The sequence below is a fragment of the Molossus molossus genome, unplaced genomic scaffold, assembly GCF_014108415.1.
Source record: "Molossus molossus isolate mMolMol1 unplaced genomic scaffold, mMolMol1.p scaffold_m16_p_21, whole genome shotgun sequence".
NCBI lineage: Eukaryota > Metazoa > Chordata > Mammalia > Chiroptera > Molossidae > Molossus > Molossus molossus.
The window spans coordinates 32,224,142-32,240,579 of NW_023425357.1; the positions used below are offsets into that span (position 1 = coordinate 32,224,142).

Consider the following 16,438-nt stretch of genomic DNA (forward strand, 5'->3'; position numbering starts at 1 on the left):
ACAATTTTGATTAATTTATACCGGACAGCTTGTTGAGTTCATTGTCATTATTTTATTTGCCAATCTAAGGGAAAGAGGTCAGTGACCCTCACTAAATAGTCAGGTATTGCATGTTTTTAAAATTCTTGCAGCACACCAGTTGAAAATCACTGCTGTAGCTTTATGTTAAATTACTACTGCTTATCTACGTTTTCTCCATTTCTAAATTGAAGATAATATTGCTTTCTCCATGTTGCAGAAGACTATATTAAAAACTAACTTTCCTTGAATGGTGGGTGACATACACATTAGATAAAGCTGACTAAGGGTATTAAAATAAGAAGACATTATCTATTGTTAATTTATAATGAGGAAGCAAACAACACCTTCTGAAATAATGTTACCTTGAAATGCAGTTTTCAAAGTAGGTAGTAAAAAAAAAGTGCTGCAAATAGAGAACGAAACTTAATGATAGCATGGTAAAGCTAGAAGCAAAAACTAAATTAACTTTAGTGGTATGCCCTTTTCTCCTAAAGAGAAAATTGAAAATTGCCAAGAAAGCTGTATTAGAATGCTGTAATTTCTCTTTAAAGGTCATAACTGTATTTGTTTTCTGAGATGAAAGTCTGAACCTTCCCCACCTGTTTGAAACTGTTTACAATACCAAAACTACTTCTTTTATTTATTTATTTATTTTTAAATCCTCACCAGAGATTTTTCCATTTATTTTCAGACAGCAGGAGGGAGAGAGAAAGAGAGAGAGAGAAACATCAGTGTGAGAGAGACACATTGACTGGTTGCCTCCCGCAGGGCCCTGACCGGGGCAGGGAGCCTAACCACAACCTAAGTATGTGCCCTTGACCAGAATCAAACCCGAGTCTCTGGTCTGCGGGCCGACACTCCAAACACTGAGCCAAATGGGCCAGGACTACAATACCAAAACTCCTTAAGTATTTGATGCTTATTTCAACTCTAGAATTGAAGATTACCACCTCATAAAACAGTGTCATATTTTATTTCATAGAAAGTACAAATGTTGCCCTGGCTGGTTTGGCTCAGCAGTTAGAGTGTCAGCCTGCAGTCCTGAGAGACCCGGGTTCGGTTCCTGCTAAGGGCATGTACCTCAGTTGCAGTTTGTCCCAGGTCCTGGTTGGGTTGTGCGGGAGGCAGCCACTCAATGTGTCCCTTTCACATCGATGTTTCTCTCTCTCTTTCTCTTCCTCTCTCTCCCTCCCACTCTATCTGAACAAAAAAAAGGAAAAATATCCTCGGGTGAGGATAAAAAAAAAAAAGAAAGTGCAAATGTTTCCACCCATAGCTGGACTATGAGGTAAACTGTTAATCTAGTTCCAAAGGTCACCCCAATGACAAGTCAGTGCAGTTTCTTTAGCCAGTGACAGCTCTTCTAAATAAAACCTGCAGTACTTACTTTAAGGCCTTGGAGAAGAGGGTATCCGGCAGTCTGGTGAGTAGGTTATGTTGAATGTCCAACACCTCGAGAGGGATGTGCTCCACTAGCATTGGGAGGTTTTGCACATGATTGTGTCCCACCATCAGTTTTCTAAGACTCAAGCTACTAAGAATTCTGGAGGTGGGGTGGAGTGGGGAGGGGGGACAGTACAAAGAAACAAAAAACTTACTTAAATCTTTCTTTCTGAGTCTGCCCTTGGCTATTTACGTGAAATCAGTGAATGAGTAGAAACATACTCTTCTAAACAGTATAATCACTGACAAGTGCCTGAGCCAAGAAAGCAGCCATGGCCATATGTTTATCCACCACCCACCAGGAAGTCATTAAGGTCATTCTGGGAAAAGGTGAGTTAATAAAAGCAAACTGCACAGAATAGATCAAAACAAACAATTTCTAGAATAAATCAATTGAGACTTAAGTCTAGAAGGCACCAAAAATTCAGTGAATCTATTAATATTAATATAGTTAACTGTAATTCATAATAAAATGTATTATAACAAAACCACTATTCTGTGCTTAAAATGTGCTAAGCCACTTATCTATGAAATTCAGAAAAAATAGTGACTGATTTGCCAAAGATCTCACATTGAATATAGTAAATGGCACAGTCAGGATTTGAACTAAGGTCCAACTCCAAAGGTTGGGTTCATATCTACTATGCTGCAAAAGTCTCTAATTTTAAAGATTCCACTAGGTGATAACCACATATTGTACAACTTATTTACCCCGTCCCCACACATTTTACAACTTATTTACCCCCTCCCTCCAAGTACCTCTCTCTTTCCCCCCTCCACACAGAAATCCCACCATCTTGTAAAAGTCAACTCAAATATATGCATTCTCCATGAAGCATTCTCTAATTATTCAAAGCTCTGAATTTCTAAAACATTTTATTTATACAGAGCAGTGATGAAGAGTGAAGACAAGAATGACAACATTCAAATGCCAGCTCTCATCACTTCTTAGTTAAGTGTGATCTTGGACAAGTTACCTAGCCACTCCAAACCTTAGTCTTCTCATCTGTAAGATAAGGATAACAGGACCCATATAATAAAGCTGTCAAAGGATTAAATAAAAGCAAAGTTCTTAAAAAATTGCCCAGCTCACAATAATTGACCCAATAAAAATGATCTAATATTAGTACCCTATCACCGACTTATGCCAGCAACTCTTGTTACATCTTATCAGTTATCTGTACACAAGTCACCTCAACTACCTGTTCACCAAGTTTCTTGCAGGACAAAACTATGCATTAGCTGTTACTGTATCCCTCACAGCACTTCACACTGCCCTGCACTCAGCAGGTAATCAACATTTATTGACCAAATGAATGAAAGTACCTATGCAAGGTAACCCAAATCTAGGAAAATAATTAAATACATACATAGATACATATATATCAATACACACATTCATAGTATATACATTTACACACACCTCATAGGAACCTCTGTCAGAAGATTGTAGCTCACATCTAATATTTCTATCTTCTTTGCTTCACAGGCCCAGTCAGGGACACACTCCAGCAGGTTTCTATAGAAAATAAATCAACACAAGTTATCATTTACGATGATGAGTGGCATTCATTTCATTAGTCTGTAATATATCTGTTAACTGGCCCGTGAGCCCCCGAGAGCGGGAGCACTATCCCCAGGCATTCGTGATCCACTACCCAGAACACACTAAGTGCTCAGTGAATGTCACTGATGGAAAGGTGGACAGAGCCCAGCTCAGTAGTTAAAAGTCAACCCATGCACCAAGAGGTCGCTGGTTCAATTGCCAGTCAGGGCACATGCCCAGGTTGTAGGCCAGATCCCCAGTGGGGGGCATGCAGGAGGCAGCCAACTAAAGTTCTCTCATCGATGTTTCTATCTCTCTCTCCCTTCCTCTTTTCTAAAAAAAAATTTTTTTAAAGGTGGACAGAGACAAGTACCCAAACATATATAATACTGGATCAATTATGCTGCATGCTCAAAGATAAACAGGCTCTCAGTAGTAGGAAAGCTCATGTGTGGTGGGATGGCTGAGGGAGAGATGAGGAAAGACTTAATGGAAGAAGTGGCATTTTAAACAAACCTTTGAAGATGAGTAAGATTTCCACAGGTAATAACTGGGAAATAAGAAAAGCAAATTCTGAGGAAAATGAACAAAATGAATAAAAGTGAGGAAGGAGAAACATAAGATAACTAGATAACTAGTGGGGGGTGGCTTCAAATCATTTAGCATGTGAATTCAAACACCGGGCAGACACCTAGTAAAAAAATTTTATTTTCAGCCCAGGCCGGTTTGCTCAGCGGTTAGAGTGTCAGCATGCGGTCCAGAGAGACCTGGGTTCGGTTCCCGCTAGGGGCGCATACCTCGGTTGCAGTTTGTCCCCGGCCCTGGTTGGTCGTGTGGGTGGCAGCCACTCGATGTGTCCCTTTCACGTCAATGTTTCTCTCTCTCTCTTCCTCTCTCTCCCCCACTCTATCTGAACAAAAAAATAGAAAAATGTCCTCAGGTTAGGATAAAAAAAAAAAAAATTTAATTTTCAGATATTACTCAGCCTCTCTAGGCCTTAAAGTATCTATTGATTGATCGATTGATACGATGAAGCAGAATGAAATAAGGCTGTAAAAGAAATGCAGATACTGCTATGATGGCTTAGTGAAGGAAGCACTTTGCTGGAATGGATCAAGGCAAGCTCCCTAAGAAATAAGACACCTGGCTTAGAATTTGAAGAATGTTGTACAATGACCTGAAGAGATATTCCAAGAAAGAGGTGACAACATGAGTGGTGAGAACACAAAGGCAAGAAAAGAAATGGCATAACAGCCCTGGCCAGTTTGGCTCAGCCATTAGAGCGTCGGCCTGTGGTCCAGAGAGACCCAGGTTGGGTTCCCGCTAGGGGCATGTTCCATGGTTGCAGTTTGTTCCCGGCCCTGGTTGGGTCATGCGGGTGACAACTACTCAATGTGTCCTTTGCATGTCGATGTTTCTCTCTCTTCCTCTCTCTCCCTCCTGCTCTAGCTGAACAAAATATGGAAAAATGTCCTTGGGTGAGGATTAAAAAAAAAAGAAAAAAGACAAGAAATGGCATAAGATATGTGAGAAAAAGAATAAGCAGTTTAGAGAAATGGAGCAGAGAGTGATGAGAAACAGGCTAGAGAGACCCAAATCATATCTGGAAGGTTGTGACTATCCTGCAGGTACAGGGGTATCACTAAAGGGTTAGTAAGTAGTGGGGAGACAATGTCAGTTTTGTACTTTAAATAGGTCACTCTATGACTACATGGAGGTCTGGTTGAGGTGATTATATTAGTAAAGGAAGAATAATCAGGAAGCTGTTACAGAATTCCAGACTAGAGATGATATAAGCCTAAATGAATGGTGATACATATGGAAGGGAGGGGAGGGTTTCCATAAGTACTTAAGAGGCAAAAAGCAAAACTGCTTGGAGATGGATTAGACATGGGAGTAGAGCAGGTAGAATAAAAAATGACTTTCAGGTTTCTGGCCTAGATGACCAGGGAGAACATCATATCCAGAGAAAGGATTGCTAAGCTCCAAATGAGGTTGGAAATCATGACTCTATGACGCCCATCTGGATATGATTGTCTTACGATAATGCCAAAAGCTGAAATAAACAAATGACAAGTTAAAATGAGAGTATAGGGGTGGATGAGTTTAATTCTGTACATATTTAAGGTAGTTGGAGATGTGCAGGTCAAAATATCTTAGTATGAAATTAGACACAGGGGTCTAATTAGACACAGGTGAAAGAAGAGGGTCTGGGCATCTGGGTGATACTGACACTGAACTGAAGTGTGGCTGAAATCTTTGCAGTAAATGAGATCCTGTCAAATAAGAAGTATAGTGGGCCAAGGGCAGACCCTGGACTAAGCAACCTTTAAAGGACTAGCTGAGGAAGAGGAGTATGCAAGAGACTGGAATGCTCAAGGTGACCTGAAACAAATCAGATTTTATTAGCCAGCTGAGGAAATAGCATTTTTGAAGAAAAGAGAGCAAGATTAACAATGTCAATATAGAAAAGTTCCATAGCCCTGGCCAGTTTGGCTCAGTGGTTAGACCATTGGCCTGTGGTCCGGATAGACCCGGGTTCGGTTCCCACTAAGGGCAAGTACCTCGCTTGCGGTTAGTCCCAAGCCCTGGTTGGGTTGTGCGGGTAGAAGTCACTTGATGTGTTTCTTTCACGTCGATGTTTCTCTCTCTCTCTTCCTCTCTCTCCCTCCTGCTCTATCTGAATAAAAAATGGAAAAATGTCCTCGGGTGAGGATAAAAAAAAAAAAAGAAAAGTTCCATAAGAGAAGGACTAAAGCAAGTTGCAGTAGGATAAGCAAATGGGAATAAGGAAGTTGAGCCAACAAATGTAAATATTTGAGAAATTTAGACAAAAAGGTGATGAAAAAGATTAGATAGTAACTAGAGGAGTTGCAAGATAAAGAGACCTTTCTAAGACAGAGGAAATAAGATTGTGTGTAGAGACTGAGAAAAAGGAAGACCCTGAGCCTACATGAGAGGGCAGGAGGCAGCTACCAGAACAGTGGGGGTGGAAGGGACAGGATCAAAGGCACAGATGGCAGACCGCCTGAACAGAGGAGAGAGGCTGAGAATAGATATGAACCTGCATGAAGAGCGAGGTGGAGGAAGCTGAGGAACATCACCCTGGACAGCCTCTACTTTCTCAGTCAAGTAGGAGGTTAAGCTCTAGAGCAGTGGAGATGAGGCGTGGTGCAGTGAGGGAAGCTGAGCAATGGGAACAGATGTCCAGGACACTAAGAGTCATGAATTTATAGTAGTGTCCATGTGATTTTCTTCAGCAAGGAGCAAGCTCAGTGGAGAAGGCCAACCATAATATTGATCCTAAATAGGGCTTTGCTAGGAAAATATGACAGAAGAAATGCACGGAAAGGAATTTAGAATAGCTTAGTAATAATTATAATAAAGTAACATCAGAAAGAAAACTGGCTATAACAACTAATATTTCTTGAGAGACTATTTTATGCCAGGCACTACGCTACATATTTTGCATTTATTATCTCATTTAATCTTTACAACACCCTGCCCATATAAGACTCTGTCCACTGCCCTGTGTACCTGCTTCTAGTACTCTCTAATCATAGCACTTATGATGCTGCCCTGTAACTGTTTTTTTGTCAAACTCTCCAACAGACTGTTAAACTCAACCACTGAATCCTGAATGCCTAACATGTTAAAAATGAAGGGGAAAAAAAACAAACTTCATTTACATTTACTTTTTTTTTTTAATGATGCTTTTATTGATTTTTGAGAGAGAGAGGATGGGAGGGAGAGATGGAAACATTGATGTGAGAGAGAAACATCAATTGGCTGCCTTCTGCACACCCTCTACTGGGGACCGAGCCCACAACCCAGGCATGTACCCTGACTGGGAATTGAACCAGGACCTCTCAGTTCATGGGACGACGCTCAATCCACTGAGCCACACCAACTGGGCTACATTTACCCTTGACCACCACCAGAAGTTAGTAAAATCCAAAATATATCTCTCTGAAATTATAATTAATATCTCTCTGAAAATCAGACCAACAAAGGTCACAAGAGTATCAAGAAAGTCAGAAAATAAACTGCATTCAAAATAAACTACTATCTAAAAACCAAGAATTGCATCATTCCATATGGCAAAAAGGAAATCAAAGCTATGATTTACCTCATCCTAAATCCACAGACTTTAAGAATGAGTAATTCAAAGACACATATCTGTTTCAAAGAGGACCCTTCCTTTGCCCTGGCTGGTACGGCTTAATTGTTTGGAGCACTGTCCCGTATACCAAAAGGTGACAAGTTAGATTTGCAGTCAGGGCTACATACCCAAGTTGTGTGTTTGATGCCCAGTCAGGGTGCATGCAAGAGGCAACCAATTGCTGTTTCTCTCTTTCTCCCTCCCTTCCTCTCACTAAGAGCAATTAAATAGATAGATCTCTAGACAGATAGGCAGGCAGGCAGGCAGGCAGGCAGGCAGGCAGACAGACAGATAGATGATAGATAGATAGATAGATAGATAGATAGATAGATAGATAGATAGATAGATAGATAGACCGACCTTTCCTTTAACTAGACAGCATGACCATTAAACTTATTTATCCACTCATCCTTTTGTACTTCTTCAGGTTATCCAAATACTTCAATATATTTAGATTTCTTGTAGCTCAAAACTATCAAATTATCCACATTCATCTCTTAAATATTAGGAATCAAACAAGCATCACCTTCATGAGACACACTCACCTGGAAAGTTCTAGAGAAGTGAGAAGACTGGGTACTGGATAGACATTCACTGCTGTCAGCCCTAATTGAAAAACAAATAGGTGTTAGTTACATTCTCTAAAGAAAGTAACTCATGGAAACAAGGGAAAAGTGGCTTAGTGAAATCATCAGAAAGAAAACTGATGCTACCTACTAATGTGAACTAAAGACAAAAACCACTGGGTAACTCACATTAACAGCTTGATCCCAATTTGAAGACCACATACAACCAATGAAGGATCTTGAGTACTGCACTGGATTCACACCAGATCAGGCAGTTGTCAAATGTAACAGCAACTACTTACGTTTTTTAAAAAATTGGTAATAGAGTTTTTGCTGGCAGTTATTTTAACTTTTAACTAAAGTAAAACATATAGAAAAGGACAACAATCTTAAGTGTATAGATCAATAAATTTTTATAAACAGAACACACTAATATAACCAGTGCCCAGATCAAGAAACAGAACATTACTAGGTCTCCAGAAGCTTCATCTCATCTACCCTTCCAGTCACGGCCCCATGCCATCCTGATTCTCTATACCACAGACTGCTTTTGCCTAATTATGTAAATATACACAAACAGTACCTGAAGTTTTTTTAAATCTGTCTTCATTCACTCCACACTGCACTTGTGAGATTTGTTTATATTACTACATATGGTTGTAGTTCATTCACTCTCCTGGCAGCATAAAACCTTTTACGTGAATGTACCACAATTAATTTATCCATTTTAGAGATAGGGCATTTAAGTCCTTTCCAATTGGGGTTACTATAATTAGTGTTTCTATTAACATTTTTTCCATGTCTTTTGTGCACTAATATAAGCATTTATATAATCATTCACATAAGCTTAGGAGAGAACTGATAAGTATAGGGGGGTACATATGTTCAGCTTTAGTAGACATACTGAACAGTTTTCCAAAATGGTTGTGCCAATTTACACTCCCAACAGCTGACAATTTCTGTCTTTTTCATTCTAGTCCCTCTGGTAGGTATGTAGTGGTATCACACTGGGGTTTCAATTTGCACATCCCTGATAACTAGTGAAGTTGGTGCCTTTTCCTATATTAACTGATCATTTGGATAACTTCTTTTGCAAAGCTGAGTTCTTTACCCTTGAGGTGTTAAAACTGCAGGTATTAATATGAATTCTCCCAGGTTATTGAATTTAAGTATTCTGTAAACAGAATAGCTAACTTCAAACAAGCCCCATTTAGTACAGTACTGTGATAGAATCTTGGTTACTAAGAAATCAAGATTGCATCTATGTCAGTAAGATCCTTTCAAATAGAGCCAGTCATTCAGATTCTTCAGATACATTAAGAATATAAAATAGGCCCTGGCCGGTTTGGCTCAGCGGTTGGAATGAATGTCAAATCGTGGACCAAAGAGTCACAGGTTCGATTCCGGTCAAGGGTTCCTCGGTTGTGGTTCGGTCCCCAGCCCTGGTCAGGGTCATGTGGGAAGCAACCAGTCAATGTGCCTCTTTTATGTCGATGTTTCTCTCTCTCTCTCTCTCTCCTTCACCCTCTCACTCTATCTGAAGATAAATGGAAAAATATCCTCGGGTGAGAATTAAAAAAAAAAAAAAGAATAGAAAATGGGCCCAGCTGGTGTGGCTCAGTAGATTGAGCATCATCCCATAAACTGAGAGGTCCTGGTTGATTCCCGGTCAGGGCACTTGCCCAGGTTGTGGGCTCAATCCCCGTGCAGGAGGCAGCCGATCAATGTTTCTATCTCTCTCCTTTCCTTTCTCTCTAAAAAAAATCAAGAAAAACATGTATTTAAAAAATAATAATAATATGCCCTGGCCAGTTTAGCTCAGCGGTTAGAGCATCGGCCCACAGACCAGAGAGTCCCGGGTTCAGTTCCTGCTAAGGGCACATACCTCGGTTGCAGTTTGTCCCCAGCCCCGGTTGGGGTTGTGTGGATAGCAACCAGTCATTGTGTCTCTCTCACATCGATGTTTTTCTCTCTCTCTATCTTCCTCCTTCCCTCCCTCCTGCTCTATCTGAAGATAAATGCAAAAATGTCCTCGAGTGAGAATAAAATAATAATAATAGAAAAGGGACCTGATAATAAATATTTCTAGGGCAAAACACCTATTATCATCTCACAATAGCTATAAACAGCATAATACTCATCAGCTTGACACTATTCTGACCTAAGCAATTAATCTAAGCTACTGTTTGAAGCTTCTGTAATGTGATTAAAGGCAATCAAAAGAGAAAACTTTATCTATCTTTTATCCTAATAATGTATTTTAGAGATACAGAAAAGACAGTAAAATAAACCCATCTTTCACCCATCATCTAGCTTTTAACAAATTTTCACATTTTGCCTTATAGGATTCAGACATTTTTACTAAGAATTAAAACATCATCCAAGATATGATTTTTATCATCCCCATGGATTCTTTCATAGTGTTATGGCATACTTATAGCTAAGAAAACAACATTTTCATGTGTTTTTAAGTTTGATAATAACTATCATAGCGTACATATAATTAAGCACGTTTTTTTACTCAAAAATGTTTCTGAGATTTAACGCAAAGCTTTAGTATACTGATTACCGTTGCTGTGCAATATTCTATTATACAAATATATCACTGCTTAGTTTACCCATTTTCCTATTAATAGTCCTATTTTTTTTTTCACTATAAAAACAATGCTGCCATCAACACTCTTGTACACATTTCCTTCTACACATGTGAGCGCCTAAGGGAGACATTCCAAGCAGGGGAACTGCCAGGACATTGGCATGTGTATCTTTAACTTCTCTGACACTGTCACATTGCTCTCCGAGGTGGTTTTGCCAACTGCCCCGCTCACTGGCAGTGTATAAGCTGCTGCTTTCCCCTATCTTCAATAGCAGTTGGCATTATTTTTTTGATTTGTATAAAACAGTATTATCTAGCCCTGGCCGGTTTGGCTCAGCGGTTAGAGCGTCCGCCTGCGGTCCGGAGAGACCCGGGTTCAGTTCCCGCTAAGGGCATGTACCTTGGTTGCAGTTTGCCCCCGGCCCTGGTTGGTCGTGCGGGTGGCAGCCACTCGATGTATCCCTTTCACATCGATGTTTCCCTCTCTCTCTCTTCCTCTCTCTCCCCCCTACTCTGTCTGTACAAAAAATGGAAAAATGTCCTCGGGTGAGGATAAAAAAAAAATAAATAAATAAAACAGTATTATCTAAATTTGCATTTCTCTGACACTTAGTGAAACTGAACATCTTTTCCTTTCCTTCTTTAAACACAGAAAAAGTAATTATAACCTCTTTGGTAAAGAAGAACTCTCTGCCCTGGCCGGTTTGGCTCAGCGATTACAGCGTCGGCCTGCGGTCCAGAGAGATCTGGGTTTGGTTCCCGCTAAGAGCGCGTAGCTCAGTTGCAGTTTGTCCCTGGCCCTGGTTGGTTATGCGGGTGGCAGCCACTCGATGTGTCCCTTTCATGTCGATGTTTTTCTCTCTCTCTCTCTCTGTCTCTCTCTCTCTTCCTCTCGCTCCCTCCCACTCTATCTGAACAAAAAATGGGGAAAAAAAATGTCTTCGGGTGAGGATTAAAAAAAAAGAACTCTCCATAAAAAGAATGACCTCAACAAATAAGAGGCCTTTTACACTGAAAAATATTCCTGAAGCAAATCACTATTGAAACAAGGAGCTCCTCACTCTAGACCGAAGCAGCACAAAGTTTTAGATAAGAAATCAGCAAAGTAAAGCTCAAAGTATCTTGCAATGTCTTTTTTTTTTTTTTTATCCTCACCCGAGGACATTTTTCCATTTTTTGTTCAGATAGAGCGGGACGGAGAGAGAGGAAGAGAGAGAGAGAGAAACATCGATGTGAAGGGACACATCGAGTGGCTGCCACCCTCACAACCAACCAGGGCCGGGGACAAACTGCAACCGAGGCACGTGCCCTTAGCGGGAACCGAACCCGGGTCTCTCTGCACCGCAGGCTGACGCTCCAACCGCTGAGCCAAACCGGCCAGGGCCTTGCAATGTCTTTTTATGCACATCTCAACCACTTAAGTGTTGACAGTAAACTTAAAGATAAAGCTAGGTCACAAAGAACCTCAAACTTTACTTTGCAGAGTGGCTGAGGAATACCACAGATGCCATTGTTCTTAGAAAGCTCTGGTGAGAGCTGTAAGGGAAAAAACAGGAGGCTGGATAGAGGACTCACTGTTAGAACTGGCGTAGAGAGTTCGAAGGGAGAAGCCACTGAGTGTCAGTTCCCTCAGCTGGTTCCGCTCACAATGCAGCTGCTCCAAGCTACACAAGGAGCTGAGATCTAAGTCAGTCAGCTGATTGTCCCGCAAATCCATATGGGTGATGTATTTATTTCCCTCCAGATTTTCAATAACCACGGTTTTCAAATGGTTCATCCTTAATATTAAAAAATAAGAAAATTATTAGAAATAAAATCTATTAAATGTGCTTATAAAGAGAAAAATAGGAGAGGTATGATCCCTTTTTCTCCTTCCTAAACAACTTAAGAATTTCACTACTTGCTTCATTTTGCAAGATACTAAGTTAAGCTTCTTGAATGATTAAAGGCAGTCAAAGGAGAAGTCCTTTTCATTCTAGAACTGAGGCAGCACAAGATTTTACATTAGAAATTGGCAAAAGGCTACATATTTATATTTGGCACTTAGTGAAGCTCAAAGTATCTTGCAGATAGCTGTACCTTAAGTTCTTTGTTTATAAACTAAGTTTGACAAATATATAACAAATTAAAGAGAAAGGAAAAAGGGACCATATCCCACAAAGTTAGTTTAAAACTTTCCATCCAAATACCTAATAAAGTTAGGTAGGGATGAAGGAGTAGGGTAAAGGAACAAGAAGGTGAACATAACCTTTTGGGTGAGTGAGCAGCAAGGCAGGCATGGGGTGTCACCATAGAAGCAAGAGAAAGCAGCCACACTCCCTTCCTTTGCTCTGCCTACTCTCTCTAGTGCTAAGATTCACATTATATTAATTAATGGAGAAGAAAGTAATCTGTATCTATATGGAACAGTTCAAGGGCAAATATAGAAAATGACTTCTTGGCTCTCATCTATAAAAGTACGTGATTTAACACACACAGACCTCTTCTCATTTTCTGTATTTCTTTTTTTTTTCTTAATTTTTTTTCCATTATTGATTTAGAGAGAGAGGAAGGGAGAGGTAGAGAGACAGAAACATCAACGAGAGAGAACATCTATTGGTCGGCTTCCTGCATGCCCCCAACTGGGGATCGGGCCCACAACCTGGGCATGTGTCCTAAGCAGGAATCAAACCAGCGATCTCTTGGTGAGTGGGTCAACATTCAATCACTGAGCCACACCAGCTGGACTAATTTTCCTGTATTTCATACATTTTTCTGTTATTGTGCCTTTATAAGGATATCAATGGCTTAGTATAAATGACAGAACATCTAGTATGTGCCTTTTACCAGCTTCCTGTAGAAAAAGATAACTAAAAAATAAAACTTTAAAAAATTAGCCCTGGCCGGTTTGGGTGAGCGGTTAGAGCATCGGCCTGCGGGCCTGAGAGACCCAGGTTCGGTTCCCGCTAGGGGCATGTACCTCAGTTGCAGTTTATCCCCAGCCCCAGTTGGGGTTGTATGGATGGCAACCAGTCGATGTGTCTCTCTCACATTGATGTTTCTCTCTTTCTCTTCTTCCCTTTCTCCCTCCCACTCTCTCTGAACATGAATGTAAAAATGTCCTCGGGTGAGGATTAAAATTTTTTAAAAATTATTAGTAGTAAAACTTTTAACATTTAAATTATAATACAATGGAAATCAAGAAGAAACCCAATGAGCCCAGCCAGTGTGGCTCAGTGGTTGAGCATTAACCCTCGCATCAAGAGGTCGCCAGTTTGATTCCCAGACAGGGCACATGCCCAGGTTGTGGGCTCAATCCCCAGTGCGGGGCATGCAGGAGGCGGCCAGTCGATGTTCTCTCTCATAGATGTTTCTATCTCGCTCTCCCTCTCCCTCTCTCTATAAAATCAATAAAGATTTTTTTTTAGAAAAGACACCCAATGATTCAACAGAAAAATGGTCACATTTATAGAAAAACAGAAACTACCAATCAATAAGGATATAAGAAGATGCTCAACCTCACTCATAAACTGATTAAAAAAAAAGAAATACTATTTCTACCTACTGCCTGACAATAAGGAAAAAGACTGCTAAAATCCAACACTGACAAGGATGTGAGGAAATGGAAATTCTCATAAAATGTTGCTGGAAGGGTAAGTTAGAACAACTTCTGTCAAAGGCATTTTGAAGTCTATCATGTGGAACACCTATACCTCATTCATAATCTCTCTGCTATTGATTGAAAGGGGAAGTTTTATTACATCTTTGAAATATAACTTTAAAAGCCTAATATTTTAAACAAGTCTTTATAAAGACAAAGCTTAAAGTTCCATCAGAGGTCCATCTAAAGAAGACACGGTAACAAATGAGCTTACCTTAAATCTACGTGTTTGATATGACTCATCCTGTTCAGCAACCCTAGGTTTAGGACTTCCAGTCGATTTCCTGCCATAACCACTTTATCTAACATAGTGAGTTTCTCATAAACCTCAGGAATTTGACTAAAGTTGTTGAAGGAAATTCCAAGGGAGGAAAGCTGTTGCAGATTTCCCAATTCTTCAGGCAAAGTATTCAGAAAGTTGCCATCAAGACAGAGAGTTTGAAGACTGTAGGAAGAAAACAAAACAAGTCTACTTTATTAAAGGTTTTCATTGAAATGGATAGAACTAGAATTATGGATTCTAACTTATGTCACTAATTTATACGAATATGATAAATGATAAAAATGTCCTAAGATGGCTTATATATAACTGACATTAATGGTCACGCCAACATCAAAGATAGAACCGATGCTACTGAAACCAAGGGACTAGTCACTGCTGTAGGCAAGTAACTGCTGCAAGTCAGAATGCTCATAATTACAGGATTTATTTCACTGTGAGAGCACAGGTACTACCTTCATTCCAAATGTCAGATAAGTAACTTATTCTGCCAGGGAAATGAAGAATCTAGTAAAAGTTGTGATACTTACTTTAGGAGATTGCCAATCTGACTTGGCAGGTCGTGAAATCCATTACAGGAAAGATTTAGCTCAGTCAGGGTAGAAATCTCACATAACAATACAGGAAATAACCCAAGTTTATTATGGGACAAGTTTAGGCCCTTCAGCTGAGAAAATCTAAAAAGCAAAGGCACAAATTATATAGACACTATTGAATGAGAAAGCAATCTGTTTTAAATGTTCATTACAGAATTTGTCCCACAAATATTTATTGAGCACTCGCTATGTGCCAAACATTGTGCACAGCACAGATGCTAAGATGACCAAACGCTCAGTCCAGACTATCAAGGGAACCAGATCTAGTGCAATGGGAGGCCTCTCTTTTCCTTAAAAAGGCAGAAAATCTTGAATAAAAGCTCATGCTGGTACAATCATGTTGCATCAAGTCATACTGATACACTTGAAATCTTTTCCTTTATTAAATTTCTACATGCAATATAACATACAAAAGCCCTGCAACAACTAACCAATTCACAGGAATAGCTAACATGCAATATCTCTTTATAAGCAACTTTCTTCATATTGAAATTATGTTGGCTCAAATGTCACTTAAAATCAATGGGCCACTTATATCACACTTAAGATATGTATGTAATATGGAGTTTTACAGTAATGTGATCTGATATACAACATGAAATTATAAGTACTAGTGTTTCTATTTTGTTGGTACAAGTAAAAGTACTGATACTGTCTTAGCCAGAGACAGTATCAGCCTAAATTGGATCCACTGAAGTCACTCTAGTAATTCTACTTTGGAGTATTATACTTCATTATTATGTTAGTGCAAGATGGTATGGCTGAGGCAGTGGTCTCCACAATGAATCTCTATATCAACTGCTTCAAGATTTGAATCCTTGGTATCTCTCTCTAATGCTCTTCTTCCTAATTTTCAACTCTTGATTTCTAATTGTACTGACACTGAATACTGATTGTGGCCTTGGTGCCTTAACTTCTGAATTCCTAACCCAGCCCTCAAACTAAAATAACCCTATTTTCATAGCAACTCAGAAGGAAATGCTAGAAGCCCACTTCCTTAAAATTATAGCTTGTTTTTATTTTTTATATATCATTATTATTAAAACAATGATCTCACTACTAAATATAAATTTATACTTGAAAAACTTTGTAAAATGTGAGATAAAAATAAGAGCTTTCTGAAATTTATTCTAGGAATATCAGTTATTGAGTGTGTAAAATGTCATTTCAATGTGTATTATCTTCTTAATCACCATGCAATTTGATTGCTTTAATTTCCAATTTCTCTCCTCCCCACAAGAAGCCCAGACAATTACTTATACCATGTATTTATTCCCTGCCATACATTTTTAAATGGAAGAGGGAGATGACATGAGTGGAGACTGGGAATGGGAAATATATTTTAACAAAGGATATGGAAAATATATGGGTCATAGTCTAGTCCCTTAGGAATGAAATGGTTCCTATATTAGAAGAAATAGTTTCATAGCTAATAAAAGGCTATTGTTGGCAGTAGCACATACAAAGAAAAGATAAAGCCCTAACCTGTGAGTAGAAATTAGAAATATTCCCTTTTAGTCATTTATGTTTGATACTTTTTTTTTTTAATCCTCACCCGAGGATATTTTTCTATTTATCTTCAGATATA

The 16,438-nt window shown here is 39.4% G+C and overlaps 1 protein-coding gene across 8 annotated transcripts in view; it reads right to left on the minus strand.

Annotated features, from left to right (window-relative positions):
• Window positions 1-16,438, minus strand: part of PHLPP2 (PH domain and leucine rich repeat protein phosphatase 2) — a 77,958-nt gene that overhangs the window by 15,516 nt on the left and 46,004 nt on the right. For 7 of the 8 annotated variants that reach the window (XM_036273937.1, XM_036273931.1, XM_036273932.1 and 4 more), the window contains 6 exons: window positions 14,785-14,931; window positions 14,189-14,419; window positions 11,910-12,112; window positions 7,718-7,778; window positions 2,888-2,983; window positions 1,409-1,564 (listed from right to left, as the gene is read on the minus strand). In XM_036273937.1, the coding sequence (XP_036129830.1) occupies window positions 1,409-1,564; window positions 2,888-2,983; window positions 7,718-7,778; window positions 11,910-12,112; window positions 14,189-14,419; window positions 14,785-14,931 (894 nt within the window). The remainder of the gene's footprint in view (window positions 1-1,408; window positions 1,565-2,887; window positions 2,984-7,717; window positions 7,779-11,909; window positions 12,113-14,188; window positions 14,420-14,784; window positions 14,932-16,438) is intronic. The other variant, XM_036273933.1, reaches the window with a different exon arrangement.